The sequence below is a fragment of the Arvicola amphibius genome, chromosome 5 (genome assembly GCF_903992535.2).
Source record: "Arvicola amphibius chromosome 5, mArvAmp1.2, whole genome shotgun sequence".
NCBI lineage: Eukaryota > Metazoa > Chordata > Mammalia > Rodentia > Cricetidae > Arvicola > Arvicola amphibius.
In genome coordinates this window covers 149,912,658-149,934,528 of record NC_052051.1, presented here as the reverse complement: position 1 = coordinate 149,934,528, position 21,871 = coordinate 149,912,658, and the positions used below count along the sequence as shown (strand labels likewise).

Here is a 21,871-nt window from a genome sequence, read left to right as displayed (position 1 = left end):
TGTATACATGAGTTTTCAGGTACAGATGCCCATGCTTATGGTGCTAAACCCAGAGGAGGAGGCTGAATGTCTTTCTATCGTTCTTTGACTTATTCTCTTGATGCAGACTCTTGCTCTACCTGAAGCTCACTAGGCTGGCTGGCCAGCGAGCTCCCAGATACATTTGTCTCTGCCTCCAGTGCTGAGGTTGCAGGCACAGGCAGCCACAGCTTTTATGTGGGTACCAGGGTGAGAATGCCGGTCCTCATGTTTGGACAGTGAGCTCTCTTGCCTGCTGAGCACAGGCCCATCTGTGGTGGGATGTTCTTTTAACTGGGCAAAGGTGTGGTACATTTGTTTATGCAGCGGATTATTACTTTAACTGTGTAAAGGTGTGTTACATTCATCTCTGCCGCCTCTGTTAAGGATGTAAAGATGTGTTACATTTGTTTATGCTGCATTTGCTTGATCATGAAAGGGTGTGTTGCTGTCTCACCTTGCCTCCCTAAGGCACCTGATTGGTCCATAAGAAGCTCAACATCCACTAGCTAAGCAGAATGTCCTTAGTGGACATTCTCGGTGTCGTGATGATGATGTCACTTTCTTGAGGACCCACTGAACTGTTTGCTGGAATGGCTATATCTCCACAAGCCGTTTATTAGGAATCCAGTTTCCCTCGTCATCACTGACACCTGTCAACTTCCCATTTGTTTGAGGCAGGGTGTTGTGTGGAGAAGGCTGGCCCTGAAGTTACTGTGTAGACAAGAATGACTTTTAACTTCTGACCCTCTTGCCTCCACCTCTCAAGTGAAGGAATTACAGGTATGTTCCACCTCACCAGGTTCTATGTGCTAGCACTGAGGATTGAACCCAGGACTTTGGGCATGTTAGGAGAGCATGCTACTAACTAAGCCAGATACCCAGCCCCTGGCTGCCCTTCTATCATGGTGGTAGCAATTTGCTCTCGCTAGCAATTTGACTTGCATTTACTAATATAATATAATATATCTTACAGTTTTCTTGTCTACTCTTACCACTTGCATATCTTTTCTGGAGAAATATCTATTTTGATCTAAGCTTAGCTGTTAATTGAGTATAAGGATTCTGTACATATGGTAGATGCAAGTCTCATATCAGATATCGTTGCTGGTCCTAATGTCTTCCTCGGGGTGAAAAGGCGCGATATCAACAAACACAGATGCCAGGAGTCAGGTAGAAGTCTTACAGCAGACTCATTCATCTAACAGTGGGAAACTTAAGTAATACCCTCCCAGCACCCAGGTGTTCCGATCCATTGACAGTTGGCATCTCATGCTCAGCTCTCATTGGCTAGCATGATCAGTACCTCTGACAGCACCTGTTCCTAGGCACTCTGGAAACACCAATTGGTAGCTCCTTATTGGCTAGGCAGACAGGACCTTTAACAGCTCCAGGCAGACTCCAGGTTGGCTTCTTTTGGTCTGGTAGGCCTTAGCTTTCCACAAGATATATGATTTGGAAGTTTTTTTTTTTTTTATTCTATGAACTATCTTTTCACTTTCTTTATGGTGCTGTTTCTATTCAAGCATGTGTGATTTTGATCAAGTCCGATTTATGTATTCTTTTCTTTTTGCTAAGTACTTTGATAGAAGTAGGAGGAGCAGCCGGGAGAGAGTGATGTATGCCTTTAATCCTAGCACTTGAGAGAGGCAGAGGCAGGTGGATCTCTGTGAGTTTGAGGCCAGCCTGGTCTATAAGAGCTAGTTCTAGGACAGGCTCCAAAGCTACAGAGTAAACACTGTCTTAAAAAACCAACCAACCAACCAACCAACCAACCAACCAACCAATCAAATAAATAAATAAATGAAAATAAGTAGGATGGGCTCTGATGAGAGCTTCAGGCTCAACGTGGTGACTTAATGCTATCCTGTTTGAGATTCTCTGACAGGTGGGAAACTCAAGGGCGAGGAAGCTTTAGGGGAAACAACACCCTGGCTGCAGGGAAGCACTGGCCCCGACAGCCAGAGCCCTGTGCCCAACAAAGCCAGGAAAGCAGCTGGCAGAGACTGTCATAGCAACTAGGACCAAAGAGACTTCTGACAGCTCTTCCTTGGCAGCTGGTCCCATGGCTAGCCTTATTTTCTTTCCTTCATTCAACTGACCATTGCTCAACTGACAGCCAACACATGTGGGTGCTCTAGAGTCAAACAGGAGGCAACAAGAGCGCTCAATGTGGGAGACACAGAAAGACCACTAGAGATGGACTTGCTGGCTTCCTGTGCTTGGGGTTCCTACCTTAGGCAGGAAGTTCATTCTAAGACCGACTCATCAGATTTCTTGCTGTCCTGGTCAGGCTGTTACTCTTGTGTGGCAAATAAAGGTACCCTTGCTTTTGCTTCTCTGCCCACTCTTGGAGGGAAGAAGTGGGGGGGATAAAATTCAGTTGTAGACCAGGGACAGTCTCCACCTACCAATGGCTTCGTCATCTAGGGATATATATGAGAAATCATCTCAGCTAAGGTCTTCTAAGTGTTTGGTGTTGTTAATTCTTTGGTGGTCCATTCTGAACAGTGTCTTTCTGGAGTATTTATCAATCCAGGAGCATGACACCATAGGCAAAGGAATCACGAGAGTGTTATTTTAGCTTTGAGTGAGTTAGGGAAGGATAGGTTGTTAAAAGGATTCTGTCGGTATCCTTACAAATAAGGTAACTGCTATGTGATTTCCCCCATTACCCCAAACATCTATTCACACAGGCAGAGCATTGATGACAGACCAAAGAAATTATTTAATCCTAGTCTAATTAGGTGAACAGTCAGTTGGCCGGAGTTACTTAGGGGCGCTTCGGTCAGGGGTTATATACAGGGACACGGATGACTCAAAGGCAGCTGCATTTCTGAAAAGTTCACCTGTCTTAGCTAAGGTTTCTATTGCTGTGAAGAGACACCATGACCATGGCAACTCTTATTAGAGAAAACATTTAATTGAAATGTGGCTTACAGTTTCAGAGGTTCAGTTCATTATCAGCATGGTGGGGAGTATGGTGGTGTGCAGGCAGACATGGTGCTGGCTACATCTTGATCAGAAGGCAATAGGAAGTGAACTGAGACACTTGCTATCTTGAGCATAGCTAAGACTTCAAAGCCTGCTTCTACAATAACACCCTTCCTCCACCAAGACGACGCCCACTCCAACAACGTCACACCTCCTAATAGTGTCGCTCCCTTTGGGAGTCATTTTCTTTCAAACCACCACACCACCCAAGCATGGGCGAGGACTCACAAAAGCTGCATCTCTGGAGCTCCCTGCCCGATTTGCAATCGACTGGCTGCAGTTTCCTCTCCCCAGGATTGTCCCTGCTTTTGCAACCTTGGGGAAGAGCCTTGTGGATCTAGTTTCAGGGGCATCCTCACCTGTATTTGTTTCCTTCCTGAGCCTTGCAAACTTCATTTGCTTCCTGAGTTTTAAGAAGCCTCCCCTCCGGAGGGAATGCTTCAATTAGGAGGAAATAGGCACAGAAGATTCATCCTCAGGAATTTTGGTACACACGGTGCAGATGGGGGTCGGCGTGGCTCACTTACTAGTGAGCTGCGGTATTGAATGGTAAAATTAAAAGATTTCCAAGTGTCACTGGCTCCAGGTTCAAATCCTTGCTTTGCTACTTAGTAATTTAATATCTTAACCCTGAGGTTCAATTCGATAGGCTCCACTTTGTAGGTTATTGAGAGGATCGTATGAGTTAATAGACCAAGAGATCCATCACAAGGTTTAGTTTACTGGGAAAACTCAGCTGATGCTCGTTGCTGCTACTGTGATTGGCTGCCAAGTAACTGGATGATCTCTTCATTTAAGCAGAGAGATGAGAAAACAAGGACATTTAAAGTTGCAGTTTCACCAGTAATAGTGCCGAATTTGAGCAGTATTTAACCATGTTTTAAAGTACACAATTTGGGGGAAACGTTGAGCCTTTGAAAAAGCCATTCTCTAGAGGGCTGTAAAAGCTATTTAAATCACTACAACTAATTACAAGGAAGTATAAATCAATAAACTTTGCTAAATGGTCTGAAATATAATAAAGAAAGCCATCATTAACAACCACCCAGGAAGCCACTGTCCTTAGGAGATGATGTAAAAGCTGGACGAGAGCAGCGGCTTTTATCATTTGAGAACTGCAGGCTTTGCTCTCAGGGACGCTCTTGCTGTCGTGTGGCGTCAAGGGGTTTCAGGACGATGACTCACTGCGGTGCGTGAGACTACTGTTTCTAAATTGCGCCGAGCGTCTCTGTCCTAGAGTAGGAACAGGTGGCTGGCTGTAGAAAGGTGTTTCCCAAGCATCCTTCTCAAGTGAAAGCCACTTTGGTGGTCTCCTTAAGACTGCAAATCAGCTCAGACTGCTCTATAGACAGAGAGCCTCAGCCCCTCCCTCCCGGGCATGCCTGTCTGTAACTACCCAACTGTTCAGCAGAACTAGTTACCATATGAGGCTTATTTCTTGATACCCTGGTTTTTCCTCGGTGTTCTTTTTATCCAAAGCTGGAACCTGCCCACAAAAGCCTTGTGAACAGCGCCATTGTGAGTGCTGATTGACAGTCAGCTGCTTTCGAACTTGCCTGTGCTATGGAGCTCTGGCCTTGTTGGAACTGGCTATGCACCTGCTTGCATCTCCGCTTGTGTCACCGTGAACTTGTGAAGACGATGCAGTGCTCCCTTCCATCTCAGTTTCTGACCTAGCAGATCGCTTTTAGGACCTGCTCTGTTCTCTAGTGTTTTCAATGGATGTTTGGCCTGTATGTCTGTGCAGCATAAGTGCAGTGCCCACACCGGCCAGAAGAGGGCGATAGATCCTCTAAAATTGCAGTTACTGTCATGAGCCACTGTGTCCCTGCCTGGAATCAAACCTGAGCACTCTGGAAATTCATCCAGTGTTCTTAATGACTAATCCAACTAAGAACAGTTTCTCTGCCCCCTACCTATCTCAGTCTGCCTACTTACAATGAGAAACTCAAAGAATGTTGCAAGCATTGGCTCAGTTCTATGGTAAAGCCAAGAAACTGGCAAGAAAGCTTCTCATGGAAATAACTGGGTTAGGGTTGACTCTGCAGCTAGCTCACCTTTATACCCATTACCTAAACCAAGTGGCAATGAGTTCACAAATGATTAACAGCATTAATATCCTCTGGAACACTGTCACATAAGCAAGCGCTACTGCTGGCTGAGCCACAGCCCTAAATAGAACTAAGGGTTTGCAATCAGAGGCAACAGAAAACCTAATGTGTCTATTGTCAGATAAAGAGTACCCCTCCCTCCTTCCTCTCTTCCCCTTTTGTCCCTCCCTCCCTCCTTCCTTCCTTCCTTCCTTCCTTCCTTCCTTCCTTCCTTCCTTCCTTCCTTCCTTCCGTCCTTCTGTCCTAATAGAATTTTTTTTTTGGAGTAAACTGATTTCAAAATCACCTGTACATGTAGGTCCTTGAGCCTGTGTGCCCATAGAGCACTATCATGAGGAAAGGTAAGTTCTGATTAGTTCCTTCTTCAGCAGTTAGCATTTCTAGAAACCTCACCCAGAAAACAGAATGACCAAGACACAGTGCAGGCTCCTTCTGACTGATCCACCCTGTTCATGTGGGCAACCATGCAGAAAGAGAGGGCCATCTTAGCATTATCACTTTTAAAACTCAAGTTTACTTTCAAACGGAGATTAATTTTCTCCTAAAATACTTAACCCTTTATATAATCTACAAAACTTGGGGTTTGGAAATGCTCTTTGCTGGCCCACTTAGATTGTTTTAAATGCACCTGGTACTCTCAGACAATCGATGTCCTGACTTATTCACAAGTGCTAAAGCATTGTGTTCAGAGTGAGATTTTCCACACTGCTTGGAGCCACTTCCCTCCAAAATTAGAACACCCAGGACAGAACACCTGCAGGACATGACCTGACAGTGACTGATTTCAAATGCCGCTCCAGAATTCTGTGTCTGCTTGAATACCTCATTCTTCAAAAAGGTCCCCGGCATAGTTAACTCAGGGTGATCTGCACTGGAGACCCAGAGTGAGCGCAGCACTGCCAGATGTAACAGCTCTTCTGTGACTTAAAGGACCACGCATGAGCAAGGGGCTGGTAAGGGAGCAGAAAAAAAAAAAAAAAACACATTTAGAACTTTGCCTTTGATGACTGCACGTCCAGCCTTGATGTTTGCATTTTAACGTCCATATTAACAGCCGAGCTCTGCAGTTTGGGATACGCACGCTTGATGGGTGGAAGTGGTTTTAAATCAGTTGGAGTAAATCTTAGGGAGAAAAGACATGATATAGCAGGATTAGGACTCAGAGAAATACAAAGCCCCGCCATGACCTGCCTCCTCATACCTGGGCTCTGTAGACAATTTCAGACAGGACTTGAGCATGGACAGTCGCTCTGAAGTAGGCAGTCCCATCTCAAAGTGACTTATCAGAAGGGGGTACTCATTTGAATGGACAAAAAACTAACTCATTTTCTAGGTTTTTAATTCTATGTGGTAAATTCACACAATAGTTTTTAAAGTGCAACTGGGGGTTGTCTAATAACATTGTTCAGTATGAAGCGAATAAAACTTTATTTTTCCTGTTTTCTTCCTGATGTAAAAGAAATCTGGAAATAGGAAGCCCGAAGTTGGAATGGGGACTCAGTAGTTCCCAAGGACTCAAGCTTTCCTTCCATTCCTGTGTCCTATTAGCATATTGTTCCTGTCTTCAAACTCACCACGTTGTCCCAAGTGACTGCTATGTCTCCGTTCACATTATAGACTTCAGGAAAGGAGAAGGGGTCCAATGAGATAGCTCAGTGAGCAAGGCACTTGTACAAGCCTGGTGACCCGAGTTCAAATCCAGGACCCACGTAGAGGTGGATAGAGGGAACTGACCCTGGAGTTGTCTCTCTGGCCCCCACATGTGCACCATGGCATGTGTGTGTGCCCCTCACCTCCCCCGCTACACACACACACACACACTATCAGTTCCTTTTCTGTTGCTGTGTTAGAATACCCTGACAACCTGCTCAGACACATGCAAGCCCCTCCTTACACACACATCCGCACGCACACACACACATACACACATGCATATGCACATACGCACAATCAGTTCCTTTTCTGTTACTGTGTTAGAATACCCTGAAACCCCTCCTTACACACACATGCACACGCACATACACACATACACACATGCATATGCACATACACTATCAGTTCCTTTTTTGTTGCTTTGTTAGAATACCCTGATGAAAAGCAGCTTAGAGGAGAAAGTTTATTTTGATTTACAGTTCCAGGGATTGAATCCACTGTGGAGAGGGAGAAGTAGCAGTGGGAAGGTGAGATCCCCTAGCCAGAAAGCAGAGCAAGAATAGGAAGTCAGGCTATAAAACCTCAGAGCCTGCTCCCGCTCACCCCATGATGAGATTCCTCCAGCAAGGCTCTACCTTCCAAACATAACCTTCCCAAATAGTGTCACCAAGGGTTCAAACACAAGGGGAACTTTTCAAACTCAAACCACAGTAACAATCTCCCCACAAAAGTGCATATAATGGAAAGAGGTTTGGGTGGGTATGGAAAACATGATGAAGTGGTCAGACCTAGGGCATATAGTCAAGAGAGACAAAGGAACTGTCACTGGACCTTGGGGTCAGTTGGACGACCCCCTAAACGACATGGTTACATATCTGCCCCACATGACAGAATTCCTTTTCTCTGAATGTCCTCATTTCTGTTGCTGTGGTAAATGCCATGACAAAAATCCACTTAAGGAAGAAAGGCTTTATTTAGCTTCCAGTCCCAGGCTGGAGTTTCCTGTGGGAGAGTCTGGGAAGGACTTGAAGTGGTTAGCCACATCACACACACACAGTCGGGGCAGAGAGAATGGACGCACGCATGCTTACACTCAGCTCATCCTTTCCTCTACACAATCCAGGACTCAAACCCAGGGAATGGTGCTGCCCACAGTGGGCTGGGGCATCCCATTTCAAAGAACAGAATCAAGACCGTCCTCACAGACATGATCTAGACAATCCCTCATGGTAGCATCCCAGGTGATTCAAGACTGTGTCAAATGGACAAAGTAAACATCACTAACACTCCCCACTGTCGATCAAGGCTGTCTTTAATTCTTAAACAACAGAGCTCTTCTCTGACTGATCATGTCCCTTGTAGCTAGGGTAGAGTTCTCCCTCTATTGCCCACGCTTACTGCTCAACCTAAGGAAATTGGGATGGGACGCCCCCCTTTCTCCTTGCCTTCAGCAAACTGAAGCAGTTACTTGGGCATTCTGAGGCCTGGAAGCAGCAGGCTAACGTGTCTAACAGGAAGTGCATTATGAGTTGGGTGGGCTGAAAGCTTTGCTTTGCTTCAGTCTTATTTTGATCTTATCATTTATGGGCATGAAAATCGAGAACACTCCGTGTACCACCCGTCTTATTCCTCAGCCAGCATTTGGGCCGACTTTGGATTTTGATGATGTGACAGTGAGAGAGAAGAGAGTCACATTGCCCTGGTGTCATTTTGGAGAGCCAAGAATGTTTATCTGTCCTTCCAAAGAGTGGCTTTACTTTTAGCCCTCCCACGGCGCTACAGATGGAGGCCCTGTCGGTTTCTACAGGTTTCTTAGCTAGCCCAGGGACGTCCAGCGTTAGCTGGATGCTTTTCTGCGGATGCTTCTGGGTTCCGGTGAGATGCTTTACACTTGCATGGAGGACTGTTGGGTTCTAGTGCTTAAAGGGAAAAGAGAGTTAAATGAAAATAAGGTGTGGGATCTGGGGGCAGGAAGGCTGTGGCACTCAGGGAGAGGCGTGCCGTGGAACGGCTCTGGAGCCTGGGGTTTAGAAGAATGGGAAGACATCAGGGTAGCATCTGTCCTTAGGTACAGAGGCCACGGGTCTCTGCACTGAGTATGCTCACCAAGACAGTTCAGAGCTCTGCTAGGGTTGTAACTTGGCTCTAGTTATCAAGTCATCCAATTCAAATTTCCATCTTACTTCATCTTGCTGGTATTTGTGCAACAACCACCGGGGCATTTGAGGCTTCAATCGGAAATAAAAGAATGATGTGTAAGGCTGGTTTCTCGAACAGGCGTCTCCCCCTGTCCTGGTCCTTCCCTACAGGGAGCAATCTTCAGGGCAGCATTTTCATCAGGTGGCTGCAGGGACTATTTACATATTGTCTCCCATGTGTCCTTTTTCTTCATGAGCCAAGAAAATAGGTACAACTGAGTAGGCTTCTTTTGGTTTCAACTCCAGGCCTTAGAAGGTAGAGACTCATAGGAGGAAGTGAGATTATTAGGGTGTACCCTTGAGTGGAATATTGGGATCCTGGGCCTCCCTGCTTTTGTCTCTTGTCATCTATATGGTGCCTCTATACACTTCCACTATAGTGTGATGCCTTGCTATCAGCCCAAAAGCAATAAAGTCAGCTGACCATGGACTGAAGCCAATATGGCAAAGTATGATCTTTGATTCTTCTGTTTTCAGTTTCTGTCTCTCCCCCTCCATCTCTGGCATATGTTCATTCACATTTGTGAGCGCAGTCTTGTACATGCCAAAGTGAATGTGTGGAAGTTAGAGGAAAACCTCCAGCACTGGTCCCTACCTTCTACTTTGTTTGAGGTAGGGTCGTATCCATACTGTGTATACCAGGCTAGCTAGCCCATGAGCCTCCAGGATTCTCCTGCTTTGGCCTCCCATTCATTTTAGGAGCGATGGGATTATAAATGCATGCCATCACATCAAGATTTTATGTGGATTCTGGGGCTCCAAATTCAGTTCCTCATTACTTCTGAGGTGATTGCTTTACTCACCGAGCCTTCTTCCAATCATTTGAGAAATTTTCTTAAAAAATATGTACGTGTGTGTACCTGAATATATGTGCACCATGCGCATGCAGGGACCAAAGAGGCCAGGAAAGGGCACTCTGTCTCCCGGAACTGCAGTTGCGGTGTTGTGAGCCATCTAACATGGGCGCTGAGAACCAAGTCCAGATCCTTTGCAGGAAGACCAAGTGCTCATAGCCTCTGGGCCATTTCTCTAGCCCCAACTTTTTATTTCTTTTTATAAGTTCATGTATTTCAGATATTTGTTACGACATAAGAAAGCTATCAAAATGTTTCAGCGGAGATAAAAACATTTATCTATCTCAGGAGGAAGTTGGGGGCACTTCCTTAGACAGTTCATGTTAATAGAGCTGGTGGGTAAAAATATTAAATATCATAAATATGCATTTTTAAAATTCACTTTATTATTATTATTATTATTATTATTATTATTATTATTATTATTATTGTGTGTGTGTATATGTCCAAATGGATGTGAGGATGCTTTCATAAGCCCCAGACCCCAGATCTTTGATTACAGGTGTTTGTGAACAGATGTATGTGGGTGCTGGGAACTGAACTTGGGTGCTATGCAAGAGCAGCAAGTGCTTTTAACTGTTGTCTCCCCAGCCACATGGAGATGCCTTTTAAGTATCTTTTAAAGTCTGTCAAGGGTTGCCAATAGCAGTGAATGTCTTCAGTTAGGATGGTTTTTGGCAACTTCAGCAGGTTATCCACGGTGGACGTAGAGCTACCGTAGAAATCATTACTGCAAAGGGTCACGATTTTGGCTCTTCTGCTTATTACATCTAAAAACTTTTTTCTTTATTCATAAAACTATTATATGGATTTGAATTTGCCATCACAGCCAGGAGGAAGCCATGGCACTAACTCTGTTACCGAGTCTGGCAGACTGCCTGACAGGAATTTAGAAAGATCTGAGAGTCATGGAGTAGTTCCCAGATCTGACAGGGTCAAAAGCTAGTCTAACCTTTAATAATCGTCTGTGAAGGAATTCTGTTTTCAAAAATAATTTATTCAAATATTTTATGCCAAAATAACTCTAAAAAGTATAGTTTCTATGAGTTGCCCCCAAGCAAGTGTGCATTTAATTACATGAACACATCTATGACTTCATAGTTTTTTATTATAGACTTTTTATCCACATGAATGTTAAAGAAACTACAACAGAGTTAAATACCATTTTTGATAACATGATTATATTCTTAATTACACTCAATATTAAACTGTAAAATATTTCCCAAGGAATACAATCTTCATACAGCAGGCAAAGTACCAGAGAGGACGGGGCCATCCATGTGTGTCTATCCCAGCTTGCTATGAAAAGTGGGTGTGTCTAAATGTAAGTCCCCATTCTTGGGATTGCTTTTCTGTTTTCTTTCCGTTACAAGTCACTTCCATAAAAGCAAAGGACCACATGGAACCATCCAGGCTCCCCCACCCAGCCTGTTGGCTAGCAGCACTTCCTACACTCTGAATTTAGTTATGCTTCAAAAACACAAACATTCAGACTTTGGTTCCACCAAGAGATGTGACAAGCATCGACGGCTCTGGTTGGCTCCCCCCACCCCCCACTAATGAATGATGGCCACAGTCTATTTTACATGGCTGTCCGTGCTGCTGCGAGGCCACTTGTCCTTGGCGACTCTTGAACCTGATTTTGATTCCCAAGCCCTTTCAAGTCGCAGTTCCTTCCGCAGGTCTGAAGCGCTCAATGGTAGGCTGTATCTTACAAGAGAACGAGAGTAAATGTGTCTGTCTCCTGGGATAAGACAATAAATAAATAAATAAATAAATAAATAAATAAATAAATAAATAAATAAATAAAATGACAGATAATAAAAACACTTAGAAATTTTTTTGTTACAGTTTCAATACATTTCAAATAAATGTGAGTGTGTGTTAGATGTATGTATAAGCATGTGTGTGTATGCATGCAGGTGCACATGCATGCCCATCAGTGTGTATGTTGGAGACAGCGATCAATGTCTACAATGTCTTCCTAGATCACTCTCCACCCTAGTTTTTGAGGCAGGGTCTCTCACTGAGCCTGGAGCCCCTGACTTGGCTAGGCTGAATGGTCAGTGAGCTTTGGGGGTGCACCTGTCTCTGCCCTTCCAGTGCTGGGGTTCCCGAAATGTACAGCTGCATGGTTGATGGAGATCTAAATGCAGACGCTTATGCTTGTGTGGCAAGTACTCTGCCAGTGAATCCATCGTCCCAGATCCTTAATATTTTTTTTAAAAATGTAAATGCGCTAGTATCTTTGTTTGTATATATTTGTCTGTTGTGTTAGAGTATGCATCTCTGCTGACAGTGAAGCAAACCAGAACTGTTAGTTAAACCAGAATATGCTGCCTCACTATGCCTTCTCTGCAGTAAAGGTATCTGACTTGCTTTAGAAATCTCTAGTTTCCAGCTGTTGGACAAGTATTAAGCCAGCCTGCCGTGAAGGAACAGATGCAGTCCACGCCCCCTCACCTGCTGGTTTTGGCTGGGTACTCTAAGTCATGCTATTTTATTTATTATTTATTATTATTTTTTCTTATGGTGTCAGTGACGCTGTAGAAGCATCCCTGAGGGTTTTGCGATTCAAAATCAGATTAGCACATTCACAACAGATGAAAAGATGTGCAGCAGGTGGCAGCCCCAGGTTGCAGATCAGAGAAGCACAGATCAAGTCCAGAGTCTTGGGCCACGCTGCAGAGAACAGACCCATGTGTCTGCTCTCAGATGAAAGACGGCAGAAACAGCTGCCTGCATCTCAGTGGGTTGACTCAGGACAACTGACAGGAGATGCTGATGACAGTGTGGGCACATGTCTGTTCTGGGAGAGGTCCTCGAGGGTCTGACTAGAGCCATTCCCCATCTTCATCTCTGGTCATACATATAGAAGGCAGAGTAGAGTGTTTAGCTATATCCCCTCGAGAGCCTTTTGCAATGTTTTCTTTTTTTCATCATTGTTCTTAAGACTGGTTTTTGCTTTGGTTTTCCCACAAGTGAAGTGAAAAGACTAGTAATTTAGCGGAGAGGTAGATATTCTTAACATGGGGGCGGAGATCACGTTTTCAAACTCTTCAGAAGTGTTCAAAGCAGCAGTTAGTGATAGAAATAATTCAAACATTAGGCAAAAATAAGCAGGTCATCATCTGAGGGTCTGTTACACATGGTCCTGATCCGGCTGGAGAGATGGCTTAGTGGCAAAGGACAGACGATGCTCTGGCGGAGGCCCCAGGTTTGATTCCCAGCAGCCACATTGGGCTGATTACCTATGCCTGTGGCTCCAGCTTCACGGGACCCGATTTCTTCCTCTGGACTCTTTGAGCACCTGGACTCTTGTGCACCCCTCACGTAATTAAAAATAAACTGATATTGTATAAAACTTAAAAATAAACAAACAAACCCTTCAGGGAAGAGAGAGAAAGCAGCAGAAGTCTGGGATGTGAGAGCCATCCCCAGGGCTACAGAAAAGGAAGAGACTTTGCCTTCTATAATGTATGGGTAAGATATATTATATCTTCTATAATGTGGTATACAGGGTTGTATACCACAAGGGGTATCACATACAGAGCATTTAGTCCCCAATGGCACAGTTACTGCTAAAGCAATGATAGGCACCATCGTATCTATCACTAGATAGATACACTGTCTTGGAAAATGGCGTACCACTGTAAATGAGCCTAACAATTTCATTATTTCCTGGTAAAGACACGTGTGTTTCTACTGGTGACACGAACTGCATTTGTAAAATTTTGAAGGTAATTAAAAGAAAATGAATGTAAAGCCAAAATTAAAGCAATGTTGACGTTGTAATATTTTCTATTTGGGGTAGAGATTGTAGGCCGGTTACACTGAGGTGTCTTGAAGAGGCTGTTCAGAGCAGTAACTACCGACGAGGAACAACACCAGGAGTGACCCCAGACTTGAAAATGGGTCCAGGGGCTGGAGAGAGGGCTCGGTGTTTAGGAGCACAGACTGCTCTTGCAGAGGACCAGGTTCAGCTCTCAGCACTCATAAGGAGGCTCACAACCATCTCTAACTCCAGTTCCAGGATGGCACTTTTGGCTTCTGTGAACTCCTGCACATACATGGCGCGCGCACGCGCACACACATACACACACACACACACACACACACACAATAAAACAAAATAAAAATGTTTAGAAGGGTCCAGGTGAGTACCCACATAACTCTTGGCCATGTTTCTCGACTCCTTCCCACTGCTCTCCTGAGCTCACAATACAACGGACAAGCCAAGCAGAACAATGTCTAACCTAATGGGGCTTGTTTTAGTGGCTGGTTTAGAGATAAATAAACCAAACTACCCTTTACACAGCTGGTTGCTAAACAAATAGAATTCATTGCCCCAAAGGGGACTGTGCCTAGGTTGAAGAAAGACTTTAAATAAATCCACAGATAATGAATATACCAAGGGCAAGTTAAGAGTGCTGGACGCATGCGCCTTGTCTGTGAGGCTGATGGTAATAAGAGTCACTTGGCTCTTCCAGTGGATGGCAGTTAGTGTGCTGGCCTGGGTAGACACTTTAATTGGACACACCGTGGAATTTCTTATGTTCTAACAGAGGGCCAAAGAGGACTTGTGGAGCAGTGATATGTGGCAGGACTTGCTCGGCTGATTAAATGGATTGCCTGTGGTTTTGAAAAGCTTCCTCCCCTTAATATTCACATTGGAATCCACTGGGTGGCATGAACACTACCTTAAGGGTCGCTCTTGCATAAGATGTTAATGCATCAGGCCCTAATTTGGAAACCTGTGGTCACTCAGCAAGACAGAACCCGTCTCTCTGCCTTGCTGTAATGATTTTTATCTCATAATCTCTCTTGGGGTAACTCCTTGCAGGCTCCACACGTGGAAAGTCAGAGACTGCCTCTAACAACATGGTCATGATTCTCTGCATGGCTGAGTGAGCTAAGCAGTTAAGTAACCGCTAATCTTCCGAAAGCACCAGGGTCTACTTAGAGAAATCCCTGTTGTCTGCAAGGATGGAAACAAAATCAGCATGGAGGAAGCATTAGTTACTAACCATAAATCAATCTCTTTCTCCACCTAGCCATATGCTCTGCCGTTGTCAGAGATTTCAGGGCAATGCGTCTTCACCGTGTAGGTGCGAGATGGGATTTGTGATGAGCGGGAGGATGAGATGGGAGGTAGAAGGAATTAAAGAACTCATTGAAGCTCCTACATATAAATCAAGCCGCCCTCTAATGGATGAATCTCACAAACACTGAGTCAAACATTCAATACACTGTCTTTGACGTGAAGCTCACAAATATGCAAAATGAACTCACACTGGGTGCAGGAAGTGGGAGAAAGGCTGCGAGCAAGGCAAGACTGCCATCAAGGGCTCAAAACCTAAAAGCAGATTTATCTTGTCTACAGTGACTCAGCTTTGATTGCGGACACCACCATGTATGCAACTTCATCATGTGGAGGCTTTGCTGAACGTGTGTTACACAAGGTTCTTTTTAAACACCCGTGCTAGTATTTTCTCAATGATTTGGAAGACAATTAGTATGGCATTTCCAATATTCACCACAATTCATTTGGGTTAGTCTTGTCTTGATTACCTTGATATTCTCTGACTTAAGAGTCATGGAATCTGAACACCATAAAAATTTCCACTCGTTTTACTCGTACCAACCTGCTCTACTTTAATATGAGAAAAATCATTCAGTCATTCAGTCATCCACAGACTTAGTACAAATACTTCAGCTGACAGCCAAACCCACGAGCTCATCTGAGTTTAGTTTTATGGAGACAGAAGCAGAATAATGTTACTTCCAGTCCTTTTACTTTCTTCTCTGCTGGAACAAGATGTACAGGCTGGGGTAGACCAACACTGTATCCGAGGTTGCAACACACACACACACACACACACACACACACACACACACACACACGATGTCGCATGTCCTTTCTCTACACTTCATTTCCCCATGGACAAAGTGAAGAGGCAGCACGTGAGTGTTTCAGGGGGTTTGAGAGGAGATGATATGTGGGATTATCATTGTCAAAGCAAAGACTGAAATATACCCCTGATAGAGATGGTGGCAAAGACGGTCATCCGCACACGGCGGGTACACAAGATGCGGAAGAGAAACACGGATGACCGAGAGGACGACGAGCCAGCTTTGTAAGGACCCCACCCCCACCCCGCAAAGAGACCCTAGTGAGCTGAAGACAAGTTTCAGGGGGAGGGGCCTCTCAGTGTCACCTGGAGGGAGGGGGTAAAATGCTCTTCTTGTGCACCAGCAGGAGGGAAGGCTACCTTGAGGCTTGGGAGATGGCTCAGTGGTAAAGTGTGCTTGCCGCGAAGGCACCAGAACCTGAGTTGTCTTCACTACCCACAGAGAAGCTGGGTTTGGTGGTGTATCTCCGTGATGCAAGCGCTGGGATTGGGGGATGGGCAAAGACAGGTGGATCGTGGCACCAGCTTGCTGCCAGCTAGTCTAGCTGAGGTGTGAGTTCCGGTTTCAGTGAAGACACAGTATCAAAAAGTAAGACGGAGAGCAATCTAGGAAGACAAGCCAGCATTGACTTCTGGCCTCTATAGGTATGGATGGACAAGTGTACATGCACACCTACATGCATATACCATAAACTTACACACACACACACGGTGGGGAGGGGTTGCGTCTAGCAGTGGACTTGCAATCCTGATTGTTAGGTCATCCTAACCTAATCATGTTGTAGTTTTGTAGTCTTACAGTGCTAATGAATATGTGTGTATTCCTCAATAGACCCAAAAGACTGCTTTTGAAATTCTTAGGCATTCTCTGATTATAATTAGAGATTCCACTGCCTGCTTTTTTTTTTTTTTTTAAGTTTAGATGTCTTTCTTTTAAATTGTTGGCAGGAATGTGTTCGTGAAGCTGGTTTCATTTGAAAGAAAGGTTTGGCTTAGGGAAAGGCCGGATTACTATCCCCTGAACAGGATCTCCATGGCTCGTGTGACTCCTCAGTTTTTCTTTTTTCTTTTTTTTTAAAAATATTTATTTGTTTGTTTGTTTATTATGTATATGTCTGCAGGCCAGAAGAGGGCACCAGACCCCATTTCAGATGGTTGTGAGCCACCATGTGGTTGCTGGGAATTGAACTCAGAACCTTTGGAAGAGCAGGCAATGCTCTTAACCACTGAGCCATCTCTCCAGCCCCCGACTCCTCAGATTTTCATGTCACCATCATGTTCAGTGAGTCATGAAAGTCAGACTAGGGGAGACTTTTGGAAACAGCAGAGAGAATGAGACACTATAAGAATGATTGCTGACCTTTCGGAGGGACATACAGAGAAAGAAACTTCAGAACAAAATGAGTGTCACTTCTAAAGACCGGAGAGAGGTTTTTAAATTTAGGAGTTTGCTGTGTCATTTCTTAGAAGCACTTAGCCATTACTTTAGAAAGTCTGAGCCTGGGATAACAAGTGCATTGGCACATTGATTTAAACAGAGGATACAACTTTCCCAATCCCTCAGGCCATTACAAACACTTCATTAAGGAACACTCCCAGCATCTGCAGGAAGGATTATGAAGAACCAGCTCCTCTGGCAAGCTCACCTTTTAGCTTTTGCTGAGATGGGCACCAAGCTTCTCTTTCCTGATCAGACTTGCTGCATAGGGGATCTGTAAGTCAAACAAACAAGACCATCAAGCTGGAGACACATACTTAATGGAGAACCATCATCGCCCCTAACAACTTGAATGCCCGTGGATCTTCCCTACTGAGAGCCCCTCTGCTCAGCTGTGTGAGGCTGCCAGGTACAGCTCCGAGTCTGCCTGCAAAGTGTGGCAAGGACAGAACGGGCAATCACACACCGGGTTGTTGCTACAGCTAATCATTGAGGTTACCAGGAGGCGTTTTCTTTGTGAAAAGGTTTTAAGGTCTTTGTGTTTAGCAGTATGGTATCATTGTTATTTGAAAACTGAATTACAATGTTGAAATAGGTCCAAGGTCACAAGAGATGAATGCAATTGCAAACTCGTTCAAGATAATCATGCAGTTTAATTAGAGTGTTTTCTTTATAAAACTGTCATTGTGGATCACAAAGAAGTCTAAGCATAAATGATTACTTTGGGTAAATTCTCAATTACTGATGAAGGGAATTAGAAACAAGTGCACTGAATGGGAGGCACGACCCGAGAACTCTGCCTGGGTGGACTTGGAAAATGTTTCTGAATGGTGGACTGCGAATGAAAGCCTACCACATTTGATACGCGACGTTTCATTAGAAAATTCAAATGCCTGAGAGAGACACATGCATTATTTACATTCGCTTTCCTGCTAACCCGGTCAGACAGCTCTGCCATTGTTTTAGCCTAACCCTGGCCAAGCATCTCTGTCATTGTGCTACCTGCTTGCATCAACAGGAGGTTAAATTTAGAAGTCTAAATTTGCATCTGTGTTACATTTGAGGGAATAAATATTCAGCCCTTCTTGATATTTTATTTATTTCTATTTTGCTTTATGGTTGTTGTGTCTGCATGGTATATCTCTGCACCAACTGCATGCAGTACTGTGGAAGCTGGAAGTAGATCAGATCCCCTGGGATTAGGATCAGGGTTATGCTGGGACTTGAACCTGGGTCCTTTGGAAGAACAGCCAGTGATCTTAACAGTTGAGCCATCTCTCCAGTATTTTAGACTGTAACCCAAAATATGACTGTTATATAAAATCAGTAAAGGGAAAAAATACAATCATTTTCCTTCAATTAAATAATACTTCTCTCCTTCTCTCCCTCCAACCCCCTACTCCCCTCTTCTTCCTTTCCTCCCTTTCTCCCCCATCTTCCTTTCTTTCATTTGTAGCTCAGGCTGAATTCAAACTCATGATCCTCCTGCCTCAGCCTGCCAAGTGCCAGAATTAGAGGTGTGAACCACCGTGCTTAGCTTTGGAATATTTTAATAATTCCGTGGTACGCATCTCCCCACTCCAGAATTTTATCAGGTTATTTGGTTTACTTTCTTGCTTCACTGGTCCACACATGAGCCTTTATTAATGGAGAGAGCCTGCGAGTTTACACTGACGCGGTGGCTAAGACGATAAGCAGATAAAGCTTGTCACTTGAATCAAGCGGGATTTTAATTGACAAACGGAAAATGAAAACAAGCACCTCACCATGTTGGCACATAACGTATTGGATAAAGCGAAAGCAGCAGCATTAAAATGAACGATTCACATGACAGCAGAAAATGCTCAGCACTCTGATCTCATGTTTTAGGGCCGGGTTAGGATCATCTCGATAACTATGACAAGGGCAGTTAGGTGGGGACGTATACCATGTCTTCTCACAGTAGGTTATGCTCTATCTGCTATTCACAGAGAAAGATGAGGATTTCCCATTCTGTTTGGGTGTCGACCGACACAGGTAGCCTCTCTTGTTAGCCGCATGACAGGAGAGTCTTGAATGGGATGTTCTTATTTAGGGTAGCAAGATCTGATGCAAACCTCCGAGCGTGAGAGTTAATAGCGAGATGCGCTCGTCCCATTTTCCTGCTCACAAAGGACATCTAAAATGGTGGTTAGATGCTGCAGGACTTTGTAAGGGTCTGTTACATCCCAGGCACCATAGGAGAGACATTCACACCACCTGGACCAAAGTGAGTAAACCACATCCTCACCCGGAGAAAACCACAGGAGTGATGATGCTTTTGCATCCAAGTCACACGTCTCCCCTCTCACTGTCCCTCCATTCATTCCCTCCTTTGCTGACATTTTATCTAGCTAGAAAAATAAAGGTGGGGGGAGGTGTTTCAAATAACTGCACCAGAGTCTTAAAGCTCCAGGTTAGAACTTAAATTGCCACAGAGCATTGTCCTCATACGAATGTCGTGTTTCCATGGAACAAGGACAAAACGAAAGGCAGGCAATAACAAAATCAAAGAGCAAAAGCATCTGGGCCAACCGCTGTATGCCTTAAATTCCAATCCCTGAATCATAAATGATAAGATGTTCAAATGGCCCACTTGTGGCCGAGAGCTACGCTATTTTACTGGTTCCAAGACACACTTTCCCCTGCACATTTTAACGTCTCTGGAATTGGTGGTATCTTAGAATTACAGTTAGAAGCTTTTCTTCTTTTTGAGTCATTAGGCAATGGTGCCTTGTACAATCGACGGCTTCTAAGATTCTATAAAACATTATATTACATTTACAGATGTCAGCAAATACTCCTAACTTGGGAGTTTCATATTCTAGAGACTATGCTTAAGCTATTCGTTCCTGTGACATCTACTATAGAACTTACAAAAGCTTTCTTTCCATTTTTACCACTGTGGGAATCACCAAGGGTTAGAAAACTTCAAAATATTACATACTTTATATCTTACCCAGCTGACCCTAATAGGTCAAAAGTAGTGGGGTCTCACCGATAGAGATTTCAAGTTTGTGTTGTGGGAGAGTTGGTTTGAGCTCAGATACTCAGATGAGTCAATATCTCAAAGCTAGAAACATGAGAAGAATGCTCCAGGATGGAAGGACAATGGAGCCATTGTCAAAGCACAGGGCACTTGATTACTGGTGGAAAAAAGATGCACAGCATCCAAGTCTGCTGCTATAGAATCTGGCAGAGGCTTCTATGGTAGTTCAGAGTTCTCATCAAGCCCAAAGCTTGCAGGGACCTTCTTACCACACATGCTTAGTTACGCAAGCAAAGCTGCTTGATAGCCCTGCCCTGGAGATCTTTTTGTAAAAACACAAGACAGAAACAGTTCTATTCACCTTTTAGGAAGAAGATAGACAATGTAATTTAAAGAACTTTCCGGTTTGAGTCTGGGGAAATTTTGTCAAGTTTCCATCCCAAAGAATACTGGACAGCTGGGCAGTGGTGGCGCACACCTTTAATCTCCCAGCACTCGGGAGGCAGAGGCAGGCGGATCTCTGAGTTCAAGGCCAGCCTGGTCTATAAGAGCTAGTTCCAGGAAAGGCTCTAGAAACTACAGGGAAACCCTGTCTCGAAAAACCAAAAAAGAAAAGGAAAGAAAAGGAAAGGAAAGAAAAGAATACTGGACGCTGTCTGAGGAAAGACAGTTATCACTGGGAAGCTGTGTCCCGGCCTCACTGGTGCCCACCAATGAGAAGGGTTTACCGCTCCTCCGTGAAGAGCTACTGTGTTCCTCTCACAGGGAAGCGGTAAACTGAGTTTACAAGTCCACCACGAATGAAACATTAATACTAAGCTTATTGCTTGAACATTATTTTAATTCAAATCTTTCAATGGGGAACTTGTGTTTCCTTGGCTGCGTGTCACTGCAGCGTCCTAGAACAACAGCAGAGGGCACCTCAAGACTAGCACATCAGTCGTGTCTCTGTGCCTTGAGGTAGCTGTCAGGCAAGTTCAGGTGCTGCTGAGTCTGGGCCTAGCCCTGGATCAGGAGCTCTGGACCAGTAGTTGACAGCATCCCTGAAGAGCTCAGGGTTGGAAGAGTGTGCCTTAGACAACCCTGCAGCGATTGCTTATACATATGCACTTTCTTCAAGAATGATCGTCAGCAGTGAAGAAGCAAGCCAAGTCCTCGCTATAAATTATTACATACTCCAAGACGTAGGTCAGTTTCAATGGAAAGTTATGCGCTGAGTAAAACATCTTCAGTTTCTTTCCAACCCTAATAGACGACAGATTTCTTTTTAAAACTGAACACATTTCTCCCCGAATCGTAATTTACTGTGACTTGAGAAATCCTTTGCCTTTTATTGTGCTAACATGTTTTTACAAACTTGCCAAAGTTTAAAACGTTTGCACTTTGTTCATAGCTAGAGGAATGTCTTTCTTTGTTTTGTAGAAATAAATCTAGTTTAGTAAAGAAAACACTTTAAGGATTTGAAAGCTCAGATCAGGGATGCCAGATTCTTTCTTTATTTCTTTTGTGCACACAAGTAATAGAAAAATTCAAATTTTAAGTATCATTTTAAGAGTCAGCTTGTGGCCATTTACAAATGGTAAGTAACTCAATTCTGCATGTGCTTTAACATCAGCATTGCAGTATATGCACATCTATTTCTAAGTTCAGGAGGAGGCTCATCATTTGACTGCATAGCCACTGCAT

At 44.2% G+C, this 21,871-nt stretch overlaps 1 protein-coding gene and 1 long non-coding RNA gene across 2 annotated transcripts in view; one reads left to right on the top strand and one right to left on the bottom strand.

Annotated features, from left to right (window-relative positions):
* The window catches only part of LOC119815404, a 38,751-nt gene that overhangs the window by 2,365 nt on the left and 14,515 nt on the right, over nt 1–21,871 (top strand). The window lies entirely within an intron of this gene.
* Skor2 (SKI family transcriptional corepressor 2) overlaps nt 17,390–21,871 on the bottom strand; it is a 34,820-nt gene continuing 30,338 nt past the window's right edge. Inside the window, exon 7 of the mRNA XM_038331517.1 lies at nt 17,390–17,452. Coding sequence (XP_038187445.1) covers nt 17,390–17,452 — 63 coding nt within the window. The remainder of the gene's footprint in view (nt 17,453–21,871) is intronic.